The sequence below is a fragment of the Carcharhinus amblyrhynchos genome, chromosome 10 (assembly GCF_965287045.1).
Source record: "Carcharhinus amblyrhynchos chromosome 10, sCarAmb.v2.hapA, whole genome shotgun sequence".
Classification (NCBI taxonomy): Eukaryota; Metazoa; Chordata; class Chondrichthyes; order Carcharhiniformes; family Carcharhinidae; genus Carcharhinus; species Carcharhinus amblyrhynchos.
In genome coordinates, this window is record NC_137333.1 from 74811436 (window position 1) to 74834668 (window position 23233).

Sequence of the window (23233 nt, forward strand, 5' to 3'; positions counted from 1 at the left end):
AGGGTGGTGGTTGATGGGAAATATTCAACCTGGAGTTCAGTTACAAGTGGTGTACCTCAAGGATCTGTTTTGGGGCCACTGCCGTTTGTCATTTTTATAAATGACCTAGATGAGGGTGTATAGTAAACTTGCTGACGACACCAAAGTCGGAGGAATTGCAGACAGTGAGGATGGATGTTACAGTTTGCAGAGGGACATAGATAAGCTGCAGAGCTGGGCTGAGAGGTGGCAAATGGAGTTTAATACGGAAGTGAGAGGTGGTTCACTTTGGAAAGAGTAACAGGAGTACAGAATATAGGGCTAATGGAAGGACTCTTGGTAGTGTTGATGAGCAGAGAAACTTCAGTATACAGGTGCATAGCTCCCTGAAAGTTGGCACCCAGGTTGATAAGGTTGTTATGGCAGCGTACGGTGTGTTAGCTTTTATTGGTAGAGGGACTGAATTTTGGAGCTGTGAGGTCATGTTGCAGCTGTACAGAAGTCTGGTGCGGCCGCACTTGGAGTATTGCGTACAGTTCTGGTCGCTGCATTATAAGAAAGATGTGGAGGCATTGGAAAGGGTGCAGAGGACGTTTACCAGGATGTTGCCTGGTATGATGGGAAGGTCTTATGAGGAAAGGCTGAGGGACTTCAGGTTATTTTCATTAGAGAGAAGGTGGTTACGAGGCATACAAGATGAGCAGAGGGTTAGATAGGGTGGACAGTGAGAGCCTTTTTCCTCGGATGGTGATGGCTAACACAAGGGGACATAGCTTTAAATTAAGGGGTGGTAGTTATAGGACTGATGTCAGAGGTAGGTTCATTACTCAGAGGGTGGTAAGGGTGTGGAATGCCCTGGCTGCAGCAGTTGTGGACTCGCCAACTTTAAGGGCATTCAAATGGTCAGTGGATAGGCATATGGATAACATTGGAATAGTTTAGGTTAGAGGGTCAAGCCAACCAGAAGGGCCTATACTGCGCTGTAATGTTCTATGTTGTTTTGCCAAATGACTTGAAGTTGGAGTTCTTTGTTTCCACAGACAGAAGGTTCAAGATTCAATTTCTATCAACCTACTGGACCCAGACTCCTCCATTTTTAACATCTCTGTATTTCGTCTCAATCTCCAAGGAGGACAACACCAATCTGTGTAATTGTAAATCCCTCATCCCTGGAGACATTCTCAAAATTTCTCCTACACCCTCTCTAATGCTTTCACGCTCTTAAGATACAATGCTTAAAAACGTGCAGTTGAGACAATCACTGGTCCAAATCTTCCAGTCTCTGGATTCATTATGGTGGGACCTTACTGATGTCCTGATGCATAGACATACGTGAAGACAATTGCAGAGAAGTTTAAACTTCCAATGGGCTGATTCCATGCTGTCTGGACCCTGTGCAAAAGTCTCCAACCCAGCATACTAACCTAGTAAAAACATCAAGAAAGTTTAATACCTGGTAGAACAGCTATATAACTCAACTTAGCATGCACCCTCTCCTTTTCTCTCCAACAGACTTACCTTGGAGAGGCAGTGCTGATCAATTTCTGCTTCAGTCAGGATTTTAAATCAATAACATCATTGGGCCAGAAAAAGCTTTGCAGACAACAATGATCCCAGATGTTTTATGCATCACAACCCATCCACTGATGTGCATTATTGCTTGTGGGGAGTTTGTTCAAATTAAACATAAATATTTCATTTCAGCCTGAATACCAAAACAATCAGCACTAAGCTGTCCATTTAATTTACCCATTGTTTGCAGGATCCTTCCTGCAAAGAAGTAACAATGCAACTGATAGATTTTTGGAGGATGCAACTGCAAGTGGAAAGTCATTTCCAAATCCTCTAAACTGCCTTTTTGAGAGAGAAGTATACAATGGATTTAAATCTTGCATTCTGCAATAGGTTAATGCTCATGTGAAAACGTTCAGTGATGCTGGCACTGACGTCTGCTGGCATTGTTTAGCTAATCCTAATGTATTGTTGCACCAAAAATAATCAAAATCACAATTAAAATTCAAACCCCAGTCTCAAAACTTACCTTGGGTCTGACTATGTTCTCGTTCACTGTTGCCCAGATTGTTCTGAGTTGTCATTTGTTCCTTAGCACCATCCAAACGCTGTTGTAGTTCTTCTGCTGTAATTTCACCTGAAGCAACAACAAAACATTGTATTGAGTATATTCAGGGACACTTGCAACTCTTTCTTGGTAAATAATAAAGCTGAAAACAAATGGAAGGTCACACTTCGAAACAGTTTTTAAAAAAAAAATCGCAAATGTTTCTTTTGAAAGTTTGCAATGAAGGCAATAGGTTACATTCATGTTCAAGCTTTTGCAACTTACTTATATGGACAGATCAAGATATTTCAGACATTTGTAGTTGATGGTAATTTGTTGTGCTTGCATGAAATGGAGCAACTTTAATCCGCATCAACTTGCTTTACTGACATGAAGTTTTCACCCTTGATCAGTACAAAGTCATAATCAAAGTTTAGCATCTGATCCAGTATGCCACCATTTAAGAATTACTCTGCAGCAGTTAATTATAAATTGGCTTAGACATCTTAGAAAAACACACATATTAGCAATTAATTGAGAATAGCGTTTTGGACAGAACAACAAGCAACGTTGAAGTAACATACATGAGGGTTGTGTGACCTCACGAATAAAAATATGAACAGTAAGAAAAAGGCTTGGAAATGCATCCTACTTTACAAAAGACTGCACTCAACTACCATCAAAAGACCTGGTGGTGTCAGTACTGAACTGAATTACAAAGAGAGAGGCTGCACCACTGACTAAGTATTTCACCTTTGACAAGTCTTCAAGAATGCACAGAAATTAATAATAGTGCCAATGCTGAGGCACAGCTATACCAATCAAAGTGAAATACAGGTTTGTGTTAGGTTGCAGGTGATGTAGGGGATTTAGCAGAGTATCTGCAACATTTTACATCAGTTACAGGGAAGAATAAGAGGAATTTGAAGCTCCTTCTCCCAACACCTCTAAGACATGTTGCATGACTAAATGACTGCAGTGGAGTTCACTGTTAGTAAAACTTCATCTGATGAGACAATCCAAATATAGTGGCTGGACTTTTGACATATATGATGTGGAGATGCCAGTATTGGACTGGGGTAAACACAGTAAGAAGTCTCACAACACCAGGTTCAAGTCCAACAGGTTCATTTGGTAGTAAACCCCACTAGCTTTCGGGTTTTGCCCTTGTGTCAGGTGAGTGGGAGTTTTGATCACAAACAGAGCATATAAAGGCACACACAGTTTACAGAATACTGATTAAAACGCGAATCTTTACAGCTAATCAAGTCTTAAAGGTGCAGACAATGTGAGTGGAGATAGCATTAAGCATAGATTAAAGATTTGCATATTGTCTCCAGACAGAACAGTAAGTGAGATGTTGCAAGCCCAGGCAAGTCATGGGAGTTACAAATAATGTGACATGAACCCAAGATCCTGATTGAGGCCGTTCTCATGTGTGCAGAACTTGGCTATCTGTTTCTGTTGTTTCACGATGGCATTGCTGCAACTGCCGGTTTCCAGATGCAATTTTAGAACCCATCCGCTTCATCCTGGACCACAATGTCGTCACCTTCAACAACCAGTTCTTCATCCAGACACTTGGAAAGCCACAGAGACCAAATTCGCACCTCAACATGCCAACATCTTCATGGTAAAAAGTCTGACAACACCAGGTTTTAGTCCAACCTATTTATTTGATAATATACTCACAAGCTTTCGGGTTAGCCCCTTCGTCAGGTGAATGGAGAGTCACCTGACGAAGGGGCTAACCCGAAAGCTTGTGAGTATATTATCAAATAAATAGGTTGGACTAAAACCTGTTGTCAGACTTTTTACTGTGTTTACGCCAGTCCAACGCCGGCATACCCACATCATGACATCTTCATGCACAGGCTCGAACAAGACTTCTTCACCACACACAACCTTCAACCGATGTATCTAGTATATAGCATCGATGACATTTTCTTCCTTTGGACTCATGGTGAACAATCACTGAAGCAACTATATGACGACATCAACAAGTTCCATCCCAACATCAGACTCACCATGGACTATTCTCTGGAATCGGGTGCATTCTTGGACACACGCATCTCCATTAAGGACGGTCACCTCAGCACCTCACTGTATCGCAAGCCCACAGATAACCTCATGATGCGCCACTTCTCCAGCTTCCCTACCGAAACACGTTAAAGAAGCCATCCCCCAATGGACAAGCCCTCCATATATACAGGACCTGCTCAGATGAGGAGGATCACAACAGACACCTCCAGACGCTGGATGATGCCCTCATAAGAACAGGAAATGGCGCTCAACTCATCGATCGACAGTTCTGACGCGCCACAGCGAAAAACCGCACCGACCTATTCAGAAGACAAACACAGGACAAAGTGGACAGAGTACCTTTCATTGTCCAGTACTTCCCCGGAGCAAAGAAGCTACGACATCTTCTCCAGAGTCTTCAACATGTCATTGATGAAGACAAACATCTCGCTAAGGCCATCCCCACACCCCCACTTCTTGCTTTCAAAACAACCGCACAACCTCAAACAGACCATTGGGTAGTTTGCTGCGGACAGTCTTCAGGAGAACAGTGACCATGACACCACACAACCCTGTCACAGCAACCTCTGCAAGACATGCTGGATCATTGACACGGATGCCAATCTCACGTGAGAACACCATCCACCAGGTGCACGGCACATACTCTTGCAACTCGGCCAACATTGTCTACCTAATACGCTGCAGGAAAGGATGTCCCAAGGCATGGTACATTAGGGAGACCATGCAGACGCCATGACAACGGATGAATGAACACCACTCGACAATCACCAGGCAAGACTGCTCCCTTCCTGCTGGTGAACACTTCAGCGGTCACAGGCATTTGGCCTCTGATCTTGGTAAACATTCTCGAAGGCAGCCTTTACGACATACAACAGCGCAGAGTCGCTGAACAGAAACTGATAGCCAAGTTCTGCACACATGACGACGGCCTTAACTGGGATCTTGGGTTCATGTCACACTATTTGTAACCCCCATGACTTGCCTGGGCTTGCAACATCTCACTGTCCTGTCTGGAAACAATACACATCTCCTTAATCTATGCTTAATGTTATCTCCACTCACATTGTTTGCATCTTTAAGACTTGATTGGCTGTAAAGACTTGCATTCTAATCAATACTCTAAATTATGTGTGCCTTTATACAGTCTGTTTGTGATCAAAACTCCCACTCACCTGACGAAGGGACAAACCCCGAAAGCTCGTGGCGTTTACTCCCAAATAAACCTATTGGACTTTAACCTGGTGTTGTGAGACTTTATACTTACTTCTGGCAAATAGCCTTATCAACATCGAATGGCACATCACCAAAAGAGTTCCATCGCACAACATTGGTGTAAGATAGCAGCAAAACTGCTGCCTCAGCGCTAGGGACCCGAGCTCAATGCTGGCTTCAGATTACTGTGTGTGGCATTTCTCCCCATATCTGTGTGGGTTTCCACTAGTTGCTTTGGTTTCCTCCCACAGTTCAAAGATGTGCAGGTTAGGTGGATTGGCCATGCTAAATTGCCCCGTATATTAGGGGATTGCAGGGTAAATATGTGGGATTATGGGTGGGATTGTTGTTAGTGCAGGCTTGATGGACCAAGTGGCCTCCTTCTGCACTGTAGAGATTCTAATCATTAGTACGTCAAATTTCAGCCAAATACACAACGCAGTTCCGCATATTTTGGAAGGCTGTGTGGAGAAAAGAGAATGTAAAGGAGGCACAAACAGCTCTCTTGGTCCTTCAAATTGCCCCATGACACAATGTCTACACTCCTGTAATGAATGAACAGCTTGGGGCACACAAAAATTGGAAGATGAAAATCAGTATGTTGTACTTCAGTTAGAAAATCATTTTTTGGATAAACTCAAATTTAGAAGCCTCCATGATAATGTTAATGGGCAGCACAGTAGTTAGCACTGTTGCCTCTCAGTGCAGGGACCTAGGTTCAATTCCTGGCTTGGGTCACTGTGTGGAGTGTACTTTCTCCCTGTGTCTGCATGGGTTTCTTCCAGCTCCGTTTCCTCCCACAATCTGAAAGATGTGCTGGTTAGGTGCATTGGCCTGAACAGGCGCCGGAGTGTGGCGACTAGGAGAATTTCACAGTAAACTTCACTGCAGTGTTAAGTAAGCCTTACTTGTGACCAATAAATAAACTTTAATTGCTTCTGCAACTTAGCCCTGATTAACTAAAAGTTGATTACCACTGCTGTTGCATAATACTAGCCCAAAGCAGGTAAATAATTTGGCATCCGCTATTCAGTAGTTTACAGGAGAGAAAACAAAAATGCACACTACGTCCTCCCACCACTACTCAAGAACGTACTGGTCGGATAGATAAAAAGGGGCAGGGGGCTGGGGGCACAGTTCTTAGCACTGCTACCTCTCAGCACCAGGAACACGCGCTCAATTCCGGCCTTGGGTGACTGCCTGTGTTTAGTTTGCACATTCACCCTGTCTCTTCGCTGGGTGCGTGGGTTTCCTCCCATAATCTAAAGATGGGCAGGTTAGGTGGATTGGCCATGTTAAATTGACCCTTAGTGTCCAAAGATATATAGGTTAGGTGGATTAGTGATGGTAAATGCATGGGGGTTACGGCAGAGGTTGGAGGGGAGGGCCTGGGTGGGATGCTCTTTGTGAGTTGGTGCAGACTAGATGGCCGGATGGCCTCTTTCTGCAATGTAGGAATTCTATGGTAACCAGTAGATGTAGTGTACTGGATTTCCAAAAGGCATTCAATGAGGTGCCACACCACGGGTTAATAGGCAAGATTATGACTCATGGAGTTGGGAGTAGTACATTAACATAGATAGCAATCAGTTAAATTACAAGAAGCAAAAAAAAAAGGTATAAATAGCACATTCTCAACTTGACAGCCTGTGACTAGTAGGCTGCCTAAGGATCATTGCTGGTGCCTCAGCTATTTGCAATCCATATTAATGGCTTTGGATGAAAAGTCAGAGAATTATATATCTAAGTTTGCTGATGATACAAAGCTTGGTGAGAATGCAAGTTGTGAGGAACACAGGAGAAATACAGGTTAAAATGAGTAGACAACATAAATGGTAGATGGTGTATAATATGGAGAAATGAGGCTGTTGACACATTCGGTATAAGAGCAGAAAAGCTGAATATTTTTAAAATGTGTGAAGCTTGTAAATGTTGATCCTCAATAACACTTAGTTTATAGCATGTTGGCCTTTAATGCAAGGGGCTTGGAGTGGAAGGATAAAGTCCTGCTTCACTTGTACAGGGTTAAGTGAAACCCATCTATAGTAAGTAACATGTACAATTTTAGGGAGGCTGTACAGCAGAGGTTCACTACATTGGAGCCTGGTATGGAAGGTTGTCCAATTATGGGGCTGAGGGATAATCTCATTACAAGGTAAAAGATTCTGAGGAGGCTTGACAAAATAAATACAGAGATAGTCCCGCCAGTGGACACTATCTAAAGCAGGGCAGCACTGCCTTAAGGGGGGGGGGGGGGGGGGGGAAGGTGTGTGTGTGTGTGTGTGTGTGTGTGTGTGTGTGTGTGTGTGTGTGTGTGTGTGTGTGGAATTGTCACTCATTTATGACTGAGATGAGGCTAGGTTTCTTCATTCAAAGAGCTCTGAATCTAGGGATTTCTTTATCCCCAAGGGTTGTGGGTACTCCATCACTGACTATATTTTGGCATCATCAGCTGTCTCTTCATTCAGGTATGACGTTTACTCAAGGATTAATTTCTGACCTGCATATCTTTTGGGTACATGGGACAGGACATCTCACGAAATTGTGGGATCTAGAATACAGGATTTGCTTCTTTTTCTTTCCTACTCTATCACCACTTTGTTTTTTGGACTCAAAACATCCAGCAGCTTGATAGATAAGCTGTCACTATTTTGAACAAATGGTAGCTCCTCCCAGCAATTAATGTCACTCTTGCCACACTTCCATGGGGGCTTGCAGAGGGTCTTTGAAGGGTCTCTTTTGCCTGCCTTGGCAGGCTGGTAATTTGATGGCAAAAGCAGGACCTGGCAGAGGAAGTGATCCAGAGTTGATTTTGCATGAGTTTTGCCTAAATGCATGGTTTCAAGGGGGCACTAGCTTTTTGTTTGACTGTTCTTCCCCCCCCGCCCCCCTCCGATTTGAAACTAGAGGATGCGGCAGAAGCACTGCTGTTGGAATTTCTCTTGCACTTTTACATATCACTGAAACACCATTCCGGTCTCACTGCAGAACAGGGGTATGGTGACGACAGATGATTCATACTTTGACTTCAAGGTGCTTTTTGTCAAATACTTGTTACTGTAGTTTGTTGAAGGCAAAGATGGTGCAGCCAATCTGGTGTTAGATCCTTCTCACCAATGGTGGCCTTTTGAGAGAACTGGTTGCCAAGGTACAAGGCGTGTTCAACATATTGCAGAGTCTCCCCTACAACTTACACAGGAGATTGAAAATTTGTCTGTAGTACGCACTGCAGTTGCTGGATAAAAGAATATGAAGCAATAGCACATGGGGCTTCGATTAATTCAACAAATCAGGTTTGTTGGTTAGCTGTTGACTCTAGAAACGTTTGATCTAGACTAGGCAAAAGCCCAAACAGCTGATAACATCATAAACTATACACTTGACAAGACTTAAATGACAGCACAACAGCTGCAAAATATCTAACAGATTGACATCAGTGTTTTGCTAATGGCAACAGAATAGCCAAGTCTGCAAATTTTCCACCTATATCATTTGGATTGTAAAATATTCAAGTCAGTATATGTAGGTTTGTAGATATCATAGCATGCAATGTTCAATCAACACTTACCTCTGGCTGATAACATGTAAATCAATGCAAGAATTCAATTTAAAAAATCATCTTCATTTCAAGCACAAGATTTGGCATAGTGGTTAGCACTGCTGCGTCACAGCACCAGGATCCCAGCATGAGCCACTGTCTGTGCAGGGTCTGCACATTCTCCTCTGGGTGCTCTGGTTTCTTCCCACAATCCAAAAGACATGTTGGTGAGGTGCATTGGCCATGCTAAATTCTCCCTCAGTGTATCTGAACAGGCGCCAGAGAGTGGCACGTAGGGGATTTTCACAGTAACTTCATTGCAATGTTGATGCAAGCCTACTTGCGACACTAATAAACAAACTTAAACTTAAAATTGCAGCAAATCTCCTAATTTCTACAAATATGGTATATAATACTTGGTACTCCACTGAATGACAATGAGCAGCACCGCATCTATAGGAAAAGATTACACATCTAAAACTTAAAATATTTGTTAAATGCAAAACAAAACTACATATATTTCGAGTGAGCAAAGTGAAGGGCCAGAGTTCATAATGTCAGACACCGAAGTTGGAGAGAGTTAAAAAGAAGACCAGGTGAATTAAGAGGCAAATAGGAATCATTAACTTGATTTGAGTTAGTTGAAAATCATAGAAAAATGAAAAGACAAAAAGTCAGATATGCAGTTTCTAAAGATCTGGAAAAACGAGGTCAAGTAGAAGACTCATAATCTGACTACATTTTGATCCACATCAGCAGAGTTTCTTGCTTTGACCAACAGGATTCAACATATTCTGGATATATTTTCTGCAATTTCTTTGAGGGTTATTCACAAAGTTGTAAAGCATAATTTAGAACAGAGCCGAGTTTGTTTGAGGCATTATGTTTTGGTTTGGTTGGAAAAAAAAAATTGCGTCATCTTCTTTCTTACTTTTTTAACTATGTCTGGTTCTTGGGAACATGCTATTAGTTTACCTGGAGTGCCCAGAAGGTTGCTGTCTCTCATAAGTCGGTAGTCCTCCTCACTCAGGTCATTGATAAACTGATAGTACGCTTCCTCTCGGCTTAGCCGCTCCAATTGTCGGCTACGCTCATCTTCACTTCGGTTAACGTTTTCTGTGGGAGACTGTTGATTCCCTCTGTGATTGGCAGGATTAGGAGGATCCATGGTGCTGGGAATTCCAACTAGCTGCAAAAGTAACCAATAAGGCAAAATTATCTCACTACAGGATCATCATTTCACAAGCAGGAAACTCAATACATATAATAAAAACAAGGTACTGCGGATGCTGGAATCTGAAACAAAAAACAAAATGCTGGAAAATCTCAGCAGCTCTGACAGCATCTGTGGGGAAAGAATGGACATATTCCCAGTTATCTAATAGGCAATTTACAAAAATGGATCAAAACTATAATCAGTCCTGATTTTACATTTTCAAAGTTTTGCTACATACTGCAGTGGAAATCTTCATGTCCACAGCAAAAAGACATTTTGAATAATTGATTAGTGTGCTGGATTGTTTCCCATCAACTGCCATTTAAAAAAATCTGATTTAAGAACATAAGAACATAAGAAATAGGAGCAGGAGTAGGCCATCTAGCCCTTCGAGCCTGCCCCGCCATTCAATAAGATCATGGCTGATCTGTTGTGGCTCAGTTCCACTTTCCCGCCCTCTCCCCATAACCCTTAATCCCCTCTCTTATCAAGAACCCATCAACCCGCTTCTTAAAAATATTTAGCGAGGCAGCCTCCACCACTTCAACGGGCAGAGAATTCCAGAGATTCACCACCCTTTGAGTGAAGAAGTTCCTCCTCAACTCCGTTCTAAACCGCCTCCCCTTTATCTTGAGGCTGTGCCCCCTAGTCCTACTGTCTTTTTTGAGCGGGAAGAGTCTCTCCACCTCTATCCTATCCATCCCATTCATCATCTTATACGTCTCAATGAGATCTCCCCTCATTCTTCTAAACTCTAACGAGTACAAGCCTAGTTTATTCAGCCTCTCCTCATAGCTCAATCCCCTCAACTCCGGTATCAGCCTAGTAAACCTCCTCTGCACTCCCTCCAGGGCCAAAATATCCTTGCGCAGGTGCGGCGCCCAAAACTGCACACAGTACTCCAGCTGCGGCCTCACCAATGCCCTATACAGCTGCAGCAAGACCTCCCTACTTTTATATTCAATCCCCCTCGCTATGAAGGCCAGCATCCTATTTGCCTTCCTGACCACCTGCTGCACCTGCAAGCTGGGTTTTTGCGACTCATGCACAAGGACCCCGAGGTCCCTCTGCACCGTCGCCTGCTGCAGTTTTTCGCCACGTAAGTAATAGTCCTTCCTACCATTCTTCCTACCAAAGTGGACCACCTCACACTTGCCAACATTAAATTCCATTTGCCATTTCCTGGCCCATTCGCCCAGCCTATCTAGATCCTTCTGCAGACTCTCCACACCCTCCGCACAATTTGCCTTTCCCCCAATCTTGGTGTCATCAGCAAATTTCGACACCCTGCACTCGGTTCCCTCCTCCAGATCATCTATATAAATGGTAAATAGCTGAGGCCCCAGCACCGACCCCTGGGGCACCCCACTAGTCACCAACCGCCAATCTGAATAGCACCCATTGACCCCCACTCTCTGCCTCCTATTTGACAACCAATCCTCTATCCACGCTAACACCCTACCCCCAACTCCATGTCCCCTGACCTTCTGCAATAACCTCTTGTGAGGTACCTTGTCAAACGCCTTCTGAAAATCCAGAAAGATTGCAATGCAACCTTCATTCTTGCCTTTTAATTCATCCACTTTACTGCAACTTGAATTTTTTAAAAAGTTGACTCCTGAATTATGAAGCAACTTGGTATCCTGCTTACGACCTGAAATTATTATTTTGGGCTTACTGCCAACCTTGGGAATAATTGGTTAACTTGTAAAGTACAAGAACAAGTAGTTCCTCATCCATTTCATCAGAATGGTTTTTAATTCAAAATTTCCTGTTCTTTCCAAGTATTGAAAACTGACTGGATTAGGGAAAAAGGATAGATTGTTTGTTAACAGAACATAATCCAGAGTAGATGATTTGAATCCCAATCTCCAAGGATATCTTGCTGGCCAAGCTTGCTGCAGCACTGAACCACAGTGCATGGAATAGTTGGATGGCAAACAATCCTGCAGCACCTACTAGCGGCCAAATTTGCAACTGCCTCCTCACATGAATGCTTCAGCTAATTAAAAGAAACATCCTAAGGAAAGAAAATCAGCTAGTTTCGCCTCCTGGTCAGCTATCCTTCCTCCAAATTGGTGTTCGTGACAAGGGGATGATAACATTCAGCTGAGCTGTGATGCCTCCAACAATCAAATATTTTTCTATGTACTATCTTGGTTCATATTGAGATCCATCTCAATGGCTCCATGGGAGAGAGTGCCTGTCAATCACTCAGAGTTAACACTTTTATGGTACGGAGTTAGGAGAAAAAGTGCTAGAAAGGAAAACTTTGCAAGCAGTTTCCGTGTCTGCTTGTAGTAACAAAGCACAGAACAAATGCAGCAATAGAATAGATTTGCCTTTTAAAAAAACTAATTATTTTTCCCAAAAACTGATCTGGCAGACATTGATGAGAACAACTGTGAAGCTTGAAGGGTATTCAAAAAGGCACCAGCCAAGTGAAGACACCAGCAAAGCTTGATGGTTAAAAGACTGTCTCTCTAAGGCCAGTGGGAGCAGCAAAGAATAAGATATGTGGCTATAGAACAAGCATGGGAGTAAATTGGACAGTGGACTGACATGATTGAACACACAGACTCATACGTCATGTTCTTCAATTACAACCCCTGACATAAAGTATGATTCTTCGGAATGTGACAAAAGAGAGTGACTGATTAGTGCCTGTCCTGTGAATACATGACTGGAAGCATGATCAGTCCCAGCAGCATCTGAACAAGGAAGAGAAATATGGAGACATGAGTTTGAGTGTCTTTACCAACAGTGTCAGTTGTCCCAAGTTTGAGGGCAACAACGGATTTTAAATTTTTCCTTCAGAAACATCCCTCATCACCCATTTTTATTTTAACTAAAATTAAACAACATTGATAAAAATCAGATCATATGATACGGTCAAAATTAGGTCGAATGCCTCAATTCCATTTTGCAAGATATTTACGTGCTCTTTATGTCACAAGTTCCTTATTTGTGTTTCACTACTGTAACAGATACATACTTCGACCACAAGATGGAGCTTCATTAGCTCAATAGCTGCAGATCCTCATTATCCATTCCCACACTAATATTTGTTCAGCTTTCCAGCTCCAAGACACCTTCATGACCACATACCTTTTATAATAGTAGATCCAGAACATCTTCACTTTCTTCTTTTGCTCGAGTTTTCCCTTTTCTCTAAGCTTACGTAAATGATTTCAGAAGCTGAGCATTTTCCTTGAAATTCTACAGCTGTTCCTGCTCCACCCACAGCTCCTCACCAAACCCACAACAACTGTTTTCCACAATTTAGCATTCCGTGCTGTTCTGAACTCCTTTGAAAACGTTTTTGCTTCTACAAGTTCCAGCTATTTCCTGGCTTCAATTCAATCTTTGGCAGTTACTGGTTTTACAGAATTAATCTTAAAGCATGCAAAAAGTGTTCCCATTTCGTGCCTCGACTCACATTGCTACATGCTTTAAATTAAGGATAGATCTTCAGCGTTGTTTTTAGCTTCTACAGACTTACTGCATTAAGGAGGTTGAAATTATGCACCATCACCACCAGGATGCCAACAATATAGAGACTGTTGAATTATACCCACTGATTTACTGTGTGGGGCCTAGTTTGTCCACAAGAACATTGGTCTTCATTGTGAAGACCAGTGGGTGAAAAGTTGAGGTGCACAATTCCTGTCCCATTTGACATCAGTAGAAGCACCCAACCATATTGTTGGCAGTTGAGTCCTGGTTGACTACCTGTGGGGGTGGAAATGATACAGTGAGTGAGTATCTGCTGTCAGTTCTTATCGTCAGCCTAGAAGGAAATGTTTGACCACATGGGGTGTCTCAAAGGGAATCCTGCTATTGATCAATTGAACAAATCAGTGTGACAAGGCTCAAATCTACCTGCAGACTTTGCTAAGCTATCTGAAAGATAAAGATGTAGGAAAACAAGACTGCAAATGACTGCTAACTATGAAAGGGGAAATAAATAGATCCCAATGCACTTCACACAAAACAAAAATAGAAGAATATATTGGGATGTCCATCAGCTTAATGCATGATGAGCAAGTTCTGCCAATGCACACAATCTTCTGTCACCAAGGTTGGAATTTACTGCAGCTGGTAGGATCCTGCTTCTGGGCCAGGAAGCTAAGATGGGGGTTGGTGGCTATTCTGCCTTGATGGTTGGTGGAACTTGAGGCTTGCAGCTAGAGAGTGGTAGTCAACATAAGAGCCAGCAGTTCAGTCATTGCTCAGGAACAGTGGCCACTTGAGGCTGTAACCGGAGGAGAGTGCAGTGGACATGTACTCTTGGGTAAATGGGTTCTGGGTGGGTGAGGACCAGAAAGGCAGCAGGGGGACAGAGGAGGGTAGGTGGTACAATTGGACCATTGTAGCCATTGTAGCTCAGTACCCCAGCATGGGTTAAACAAAGAGTGCTCCTCCTCCTCCCCTTCTCCACAGCAGCCTGGGAGTTCAGCAAGGTCTTCTTGGCAGTGTCCCAAATGTGGCAGAAGATGCCCCAGACAGATCCCCACTGCTGGGTATGAATTCAATTGGACACAAGCAAGAGAGCCTTCTGCACTACCAGTATGGTGGCAAGATGACGCACATGCCATCATCTCCCCTCACCTCCTAACCTGTCCCCAGGAAGGCTGGTGAAATCCAACCCTAAATAACAAAGTGCAATGGAGTGTCAAGTGCAGGCATTTGCTCCTCAGGTACAGCTGGCAAAGTATGACAACTCAGTAAATTTGGAGTTTTGACTTTCTCAGCAGCTTATATTAAGAACATAAGAAATAGGAGCAGGAGTAGGCCATCCAGCCCTTCGAGCCTGCCCCGCCATTCAATAAGATCATGGCTGATCTGTCGTGGCTCAGTTCCACATTCCCGCCCTCTCCCCATAACCCTTAATCCCCTCGCTGATCAAAAACCCAACCCGTCTTAAAAATATTTAGCGAGGCAGCCTCCACCACTTCAACGGGCAGAGAATTCCAGAGATTCACCACCCTTTGAGTGAAGAAGTTCCTCCTCAACTCTGTTCTAAACTGCCCCCTCCTTTATCTTGAGGCTGTGTCCCCTAGTCCTACTGTCCTTTCTGAGCGGGAAGAGTCTCTCCACCTCCATCCTATCCATCCCATTCATCATCTTATACGTCTCAATGAGATCCCCCCTCATTCTTCTAAACTCTAACGAGTACAAGCCTAGTTTATTCAGCCTCTCCTCATAGCTCAACCCCCTCAACTCCGGCATCAGCCTAGTAAACCTCCTCTGCACTCCCTCCAAGGACAAAATATCCTGCGTAAGCGCGACGACCAAAACTGCACACAGTACTCCAGCTGCGGCCTCACCAATGTCCTATACAGCTGCAGCAAGACCTCCCTACTTTTATATTCAATCCCCCTCGCTATGAAGGCCAGCATCCCATTCGCCTTCCTGACCACCTGCTGCACCTGCAGGCTGGGTTTTTGCGACTCATGCAAAAGGGCCCCGAGGTCCCTCTGCACCGTCGCCTGCTGCAGTTTTTCGCCACGTAAGTAATAGTCCTTCCTACCAAAGTGGGCCACCTCGCACTTGCCAACATTAAATTCCATTTGCCAGTTCCTGGCCCATTCGCCCAGCCTATCTAGATCCTTCTGCAGACTCTCCACACCCTCTGCGCAATTTGCCGTTCCACCAATCTTGGTGTCATCAGCAAATTTCGACACCATACACTCGGTTCCCTCCTCCAGATCATCTATATAAATGGTAAATAGCTGAGACCCCAGCACCGACCCCTGGGGCACTCCACTAGTCACCAACCGCCAATCCAAGTAGCACCCATTAACCCCCACTCTCTGCCTCCTATTTGACAACCAATCCTCTATCCACACTAACACCCTACCCCCAACTCCATGCCCCCTGACCTTCTGCAATAACCTCTTGTGAGGTACCTTGTCAAATGCCTTCTGAAAATCAAGAAAGACCACATCCACCGGCTCTCCTCTATCCACCGCCCTAGACACATCCTCATAGAACTCCAATAAATTCATCAGACACGACTTCCCCTTAATGAAACCGTGCTGCGTCCGCTCTATCAAGCGATTCCCCTCAAGATGCCTCGCTATTTCCTCCTTGATGACGGATTCTAACATTTTACCTACAACAGACGTTAAACTAACAGGCCTATAATTCCCTTCCTTTTGCCTGCCACCCTTCCTAAACAACGGCGTAACATTAGCCGTTTTCCAATCTTCCGGCACTTCCCCGGAATCCAGCGACGTCTGGAAAATAACCACCAAGGCATCTGCTATCACCTCCGCCATTTCTTTTAGAACCCTCGGATGCATTCCATCCGGTCCTGGAGACTTGTCCACAATCAGTCCCTCCAGTCTGTCGAGCACCACCTCTCTAGTAACAATAACGTCATTGAGACCCTCCAGTCCTACCACCTTTCCATCGCTAACACCCAGCAAATTATTCACATCCTCCTCCGTGAAGACCGAAACAAAAAAGTTATTCAAGACCTCAGCCATTTCCCCATCCCCTACCACTAAGTCCCCCCTCTCATCCTCTAAGGGTCCAACGTTCACCCTAGCCAGCCTCTTCCTTTTTATATATTTATCAAAACTCTTGCTATCCTTTTTTATATTAAGCGCTAGCCCAGCTTCATAGTTTCTCCTAACCTTCTTTATCAACTTCCTGGTCAATCTTTGTTGACATTTAAACCTCTCCCAATCCTCTTCTCGCCCACTACTCTTAGCTACTCGAAACACCTCCGCTTTTAATTTAACACTTTCCTTCACCTCCTTCGTTATCCACGGCTTATTACCTCTCCTCCTATGGTCCTTTTTAACCATCGGAATAAATTTCTGCTGAGCACCAAGAAAGATCTCCTTAAAGATCCTCCACTGCTCCTCAGCAGACCTACCTTCCAACGCGCTCCCCCAGTCAACATTCGCCAATTCTTCTCTCATCCTACCGTACTCCCCTCTGTTCAAACAAAGGACACGTGTCCGGGAACCCACTTTCTCCTCCTCCATCTGCACCAGAAACTCCACCATACAATGATCACTCTCCCCAAGAGGATCCTTCACCACAAGGTCCCTAATTCTACCTGCCTCGTTACATAACACCAGATCCAAGTTAGCTCGCTCCCTCGTCGGCTCCAACACACACTGTTCAAGGAGACTATCCCGGCAGCGTTCCAAGAACTCCTCCTCGAGCCCAGCGCGTCCAACATGGGTCGACCAATATGTAGATTGAAATCCCCCATAATTATTGCCGTTCCATTCCTGCACGCCGCACTTATTTGCGTGTTAACAGCCCGCCCCACCTCCAGATTATTTGGGGGCCTACAGACGACACCCACCAGTGTCTTCCTCCCTTTGCTGTTCCTAATCTCCACCCACAACGATTCCACTTTCTGCTCTTTGGTTCCTATATCATCCCTTGCTACCACCCTGATGCTATCCTTAATCAGCAGAGCTATGCGCCCCCCCCCTTTTTTTCTCCTGCCTATCCTTCCTAAACACTTGATACCCTTGGACATTCAGCTCCCAGTCCCTGTCACCTTGCAGCCACGTCTCTGTAATGGCCACCAGATCACATCCATTTGTGCTGATCTGCGCCACCAGCTCATCCACTTTATTCCGAATGCTTTGTGCATTCAGATAAAGTGCCTTCATCCCAGCCTTCACCTGGACCCTATTTGCCAGAACATTAACTTGACGAATGGATGAGATTTATGTCCAAGTAGGTTGGATGAACATTTTTGAGAAGCGGACCATTATGAAGTGTTAGACAAATTTAAGGCATTACTCTGTCTGAAGTTTCATCTGAGTTTTCTCTCTTGTCCCGTCTTGGGCAGCCCCACAAAATCTAAGGCAACTTTGGCTGACAAGTCAATGTGTGTTATACAGACTCAGCCACAGGTGATATTTTAGGGGTTGGGTAAATGGGTTGTTTGGAGGTTTCTGCCCTCCCTGCATCTCTACAAGTTCATAATGAAGCTGCTCTTTGTGTTTGATGCCTTCCTTGATGAGCCTTCTCCATTCTGATGGGACTCCTGGCTTGTGACCAGACAGCAGGCATTTTTGATCTTTTCAGGGATGCTTCCTTAACATCCCCAAAGCATTTCCACTGTCCTCCTGGGAGGCTCCAACTGTGACTGAGTTCCAAGCAGAACAGTTGCTTCAGGAGTGGGGTGTCAGGCATATGAGTGACATATCCCAATTAATGACTCAAAACCATCTTCATTCATGCCTTGATGCTGGGCATGTTAGCTTGGGAAAGAACACTGCCTTTTTTGCAAAAGCATTTGCAGGATCTTGTGAAGACATTGCTGATCATACTTCCACAGTGTTTTGAGGCACCTGTGGGTTTTCCAAAATCTCCAAAAGGTGTGTGGGGATCACTGCTGTCAAATAAACCTTAGTCTTAGTTTAAGATCCTGGTCCTCACTTTACCTTGGTCTGCCAAAGGTTGAACTGGCATAATGGAAGTGAGTCAACATTTGATGGCCTTCGTGAGTAGAAGGCTCTCACGGAAGCAAAGTGAACCACATTTTTTAGAATTTCACCATTAATCTAAACTGATTAGAGTCAGCAGAATGTGTAATGCTGTGAGAGCTGGTGAGAAGGGAACATTAATTTTTTTGAGTGTTTTGTGAAAGGTCAATTTTTTCATATGCTGAGAAGGAACCAACACCAATCTGAAACTCTATTTCTGCAGAAGTGTGAGTAGCAAAGACACAGCTATCAGCATAGATTCTTCTCTGCAACTTGTCCACATGCAATTTCTTCATCTATTGATTATAAAGGAATAGTGCCAAAACCTTTCCCCAAGGGAGTTATAATAATTTGATATCTCCATGCTCTGGTGCAATCTCACCTCTCAGAAACTAGCTCAATATACAGCACTGGTTAATGGAAAGAAGGTATCTTCTCAATTGGATGCAAGGTGAGCATGGTAGAGCTATACCAAGTGCTCACTAATTAATAATCTGTCATAATAGCACTAAAAATATGTATATCGCAGGCAGAAGAACTCATGTCTATACTAAACAGCGTTCCTCTGCAATAACTTATGGAACAGTAAAGAGAACTTCATTATACAACTAGGTAAATAATATAGAATCCGGAAATGCTCAGTGCTGAGAGTGGGCATAAAAAGAAAGAAGTTTCATCAGCAGGGAGCACAAAAAAAAATCCTGCTAAAAAAACTGAACTGGATTAAAACAGTAATTCCAATTGCTGAACTTAGTGAGAGCTAAAACTTGAAATCAGAAAAAGGCAAGAAGTTAGTTAACAAATGTATAAGAGGAATCTGCTAATGGTTTTAAAAACCTAATTATTTACTCAACACACTAATAAACTCTGCCAAGACACTGTTTTGGTGACATCACTGGGGTAGACAAGTACCATGGAAACAGATCAACAATGGTATTACCAGATTTAATAATAGAAAGATGGTTGATCATATGCTTTGGTCTTTACATAAATAATTTGAATCAGTTATATTTGCATTTTAGATTTAATGTTCTTAAGAATTTAAAAACACATTAAAAGACACAAGGCACAAGTCTTGGCATAAATTGGTGCTGGCTTATCAATGTCATAGTTATGGACTGTAAATCAGGGGTGAAGGTTAAAAGTACACATCTTTACAAACTGTAAATATTGCAACTTCATAAAGAAAGAAATGAAACCAAATTTTGAAAACGCAATAGTATGAAATTGTTTGTCAGATGGAGGATGGTAGGCAATGGTGCTCCCCAAAGATCAGTGTGAAGATCACAGATGTTTTTGATACACACACACACACAGATATTGGAATGCAGAGTAAAATTCCAAAACTTGCCAATTATACACACCATGGAGATGTGACAAGCAGTGAGAACACTATCAGTGGGCCCACAAAATGGACAGACAGGAAGCAGAAGGAATTTAATACAAAGCTTGGTGGTGTATTTTGGCAGAAAGGGTAAAAGAGAAACAACATAGACGCAATAGCATAGTTCTAAAGAATATGCACAGTCATTAGGATTTGGAGGTTTATTTGCAGAAATCTTTACTGGTGGCAGGACATAATGAGGTAGTTAGCCTGGACTTCATAAATAGACGTTACATAGGTGAAAAAAAAACTACAGGAAACAGGCTATACGGCCCACCAAATTCTTGCCAGTGATGCATGCATCACTTGAGCCTCCAATTCCCTTCCACCTCAAATATTTGTCCACAAATGCATCTGTATTATTTGCTCCAAATATATCTGCACTATTCTCTCCAACCACTCCCTGAGAAAGCAAGTTCCACACTCTTACCACCCTTTGGGCAAAGCAGTTTTCTCTGAATTCCCAATTGGATTTCTTAGTGACTATGGAATATTGATTGCCTCCAGTTTGAGCCTTCCCCACAAGAGGCAAGCTTGTAAATCCTCTCTGATGTCTCCATATTTAGAAAATATGGCAACCACAGAGTGTTGTTCAGTGTTCCAAACAAAGTTTGATAACAATTCAGCTTAAATTCCCTCCCTTGCAAGTTTATCCTGCTTAAAAAAAAGCTCCATTTGCTTCTTTCCCCTCCAATTGGCCTTGCAAACCTGTGGTGCAATTTTTAAGTGATTGGTATAGCTGTACGGGAGATTTCTTTGTGCCTCAACCTGTCCAGTCGTGCACCTTCCAATAAGTGACCTCGCTAACAAAAATGTACTACTTCACATTGGGCAAATGTTCAGAACACTCTGCAAGTTTATTAATATCTTACAATAATTTGTTACAGTTCTCCACAGTATGACCTAACCCCAAATTTTATAGATCATTTTGATGCAAACCCAAAATCATTAGAAGTGATCAAGCACAGATCTTTGCACAGTACCACATCTCATCCTCTGTCACTCAGTGATTACCATTTTCTCCCACTCTGCACTTTGGTCTTAGAAATCGACGAGGAATCAGTTCAGCCTATTGACCCCAACTCCACATTCTCTTACCTTATTCATTAGTCTATTATGGATACCTTATTGACGGCCTTCTGAAAATCCAGGAAATTAATGATGCTCTGAAGTGTCATCATTGGTCTGAAACACAAACTGGGTTCCTCTCCGTAGATGCTTTCTTATTTACTGAAGATTTCCAGCAAGTTCTCTTTTTATACAAGGAAGGACTTCCTTGTTCTTCTATGAAACGTTGCTGTGGGACCTTCTTTGCCTGAGAAAAGACAGAAGCTCAACATAACACTTCGAGATGGCAGATCTCTGACTATGCAGTACCACTTGCTTACTGAGCTCAACTTCAGCGTAGAACTTCTGCTCAAGTCTCTAGAGCAGTGGCTCCCAATCTGTGATCCTTAGAGTGTACTGCAGGACTTCTGGGGTTAGGTCATACTGTGGATTTTCAGAAGGCCTTCAATAAGCTATCCATAATAGACTAATGAAAAAGGTAAAACAACGTGGAGTTGGGGTCAATAGGCTGAACTGATTCCTCGTTGACTTCTAAGACAAAAGCAGAGAATGGGAGAAAAGGGGTAATGACTGAGTGACGGAGGATGAGATGTGGTACTGCACAAGGATCTGTGCTTGACCAAATGATTTAGGTTGGCAATCAAAATGGTCTATAAAATTTGGGGTTAGGTCATACTGTGGAGAACTGTAACAAATTACAGGAGGATATTAATAGACTTGCAAAATGGGCATATGTTCAGAACAATGTGAAGTAGGACATTTATGTTAGCAAGGTCACTTATTGGAAGGTGCAAGTCTGGGCAGGTTGAGACACAAAGAAATCTCCTGTACAGCCACACCAATCACCTAAAAGTTGCACCACAGGTTTGCAAGGCCAAGGCAATTATGTGTATATTGTAATCGACAAACACTCTTGATGACAAAATGAGCCTGGAAAAAGTTTCAAAATTATTCCACATTCTTGGTGCTGTGTGACAAGGAGACAGTCTCAAAGATTCAGTAGTTGAAGTTAAGCAGGACCTATAAAAAGGCCTTCTACTGTCGAAATAAGTATTATGAAAGAAACCTGAATGAGCTTGGCCTGGACAAGTGCTGCAGTGAATTCACATCCAGATTTTATGGCGCTGCTTATCCATACACCTCAGCTGGTTATGCAGAAGTTACAAAGCTCTGCATTGTCAAAATGGAGGTGGTTCCTTTGGGTGCAGCACTGTGCCAGCCTTCAGTGCTACTATTGGTTGTCACTCGGGATTCCAGCAAATTGAAATCACACTGACTCAAAGGGGCCAATGATAAATGGATGGAAGATGTAAAGACCTTCACTGCAGCAACAGACAACCAGTTACGTGACACGAGTTATGCTGCAGGCGGAATTTTGCACAATGCAGAGGATTTAACAAAGACATTTGACCTGACCAAAGAAATTGTTTCTTAAGTTCACAGCACAGTTGGAGAATAGGAAGCAAGAGCTTTACAATAATGAAACAAGCATGGCTGAAGAGGCATCCATGGCCACCAAGTCCCAGAGGCAAATAGAGATAATAGATGGGAAGTCTAACACACACATTCAGATAAGTAAGGAGTCAACATGGCTCAACTTAACGCAGCTTCCAAATAATGTGAATAAACATCCAATCAGAGAGCATCTGCAAATACTTCCCTGTTGCTGGCAAACTTCAACTGGATACAAAATCCCTTTGAGCGCCTGGATAATGGCATTCTCACAAGCCTGACCTTGAGAAAGCAAGAACGTCAATATGGCAGTAAAGTTTGATGCTTTCTCATACAACCAAGTTATGCTGAACTGGATTTTCGGGGCTTGTTGCATTGACGATCGAATATTGGGATTCCGTTTGAAACGGTCATCACTGGAACCCAACATCTAGCATTTGACATCTGTGAAACAACATCAGCTTTCTCATCAAGTAAACATGATCTGTTTCCACTGATAGATGGCAGGTAAATATGCCATGCTAAGTGCAATCTATTTGTGGTGTGCATCATAAACTATTTGATATAGCTGTGTTTTTAATACCTGCTGATATACAAGTCCGACTCCCATCAGCTATACTCTATGTAAAAATAGCGTTTCAAACACCTTGCATACATTGTGGTCTACAGAAGTTTATGATGATGATCTGGTGGTCTGCATAAAAGGTTTGGAATCATTGCTCCAGTGAGATATGCACTGTCTTGTGACTCAGAGGCCACAATGCCGCAACTCAGCAACAGCTGATGCCAGAAAAGACAGATAACCCTCAGCAGC

General features: G+C 43.2%; 1 protein-coding gene across 15 annotated transcripts in view; it reads right to left on the reverse strand.

Annotated features, from left to right (window-relative positions):
* Positions 1–23233, reverse strand: part of rnf6 (ring finger protein (C3H2C3 type) 6) — a 229097-nt gene that overhangs the window by 14461 nt on the left and 191403 nt on the right. For 13 of the 15 annotated variants that reach the window (XM_080197366.1, XM_080197372.1, XM_080197368.1 and 10 more), the window contains 2 exons: positions 9807–10020; positions 2021–2128 (listed from right to left, as the gene is read on the reverse strand). In XM_080197366.1, coding sequence (XP_080053492.1) covers positions 2021–2128; positions 9807–10020 — 322 coding nt within the window. The other 2 variants (XM_080197373.1, XM_080197377.1) reach the window with 2 other exon arrangements.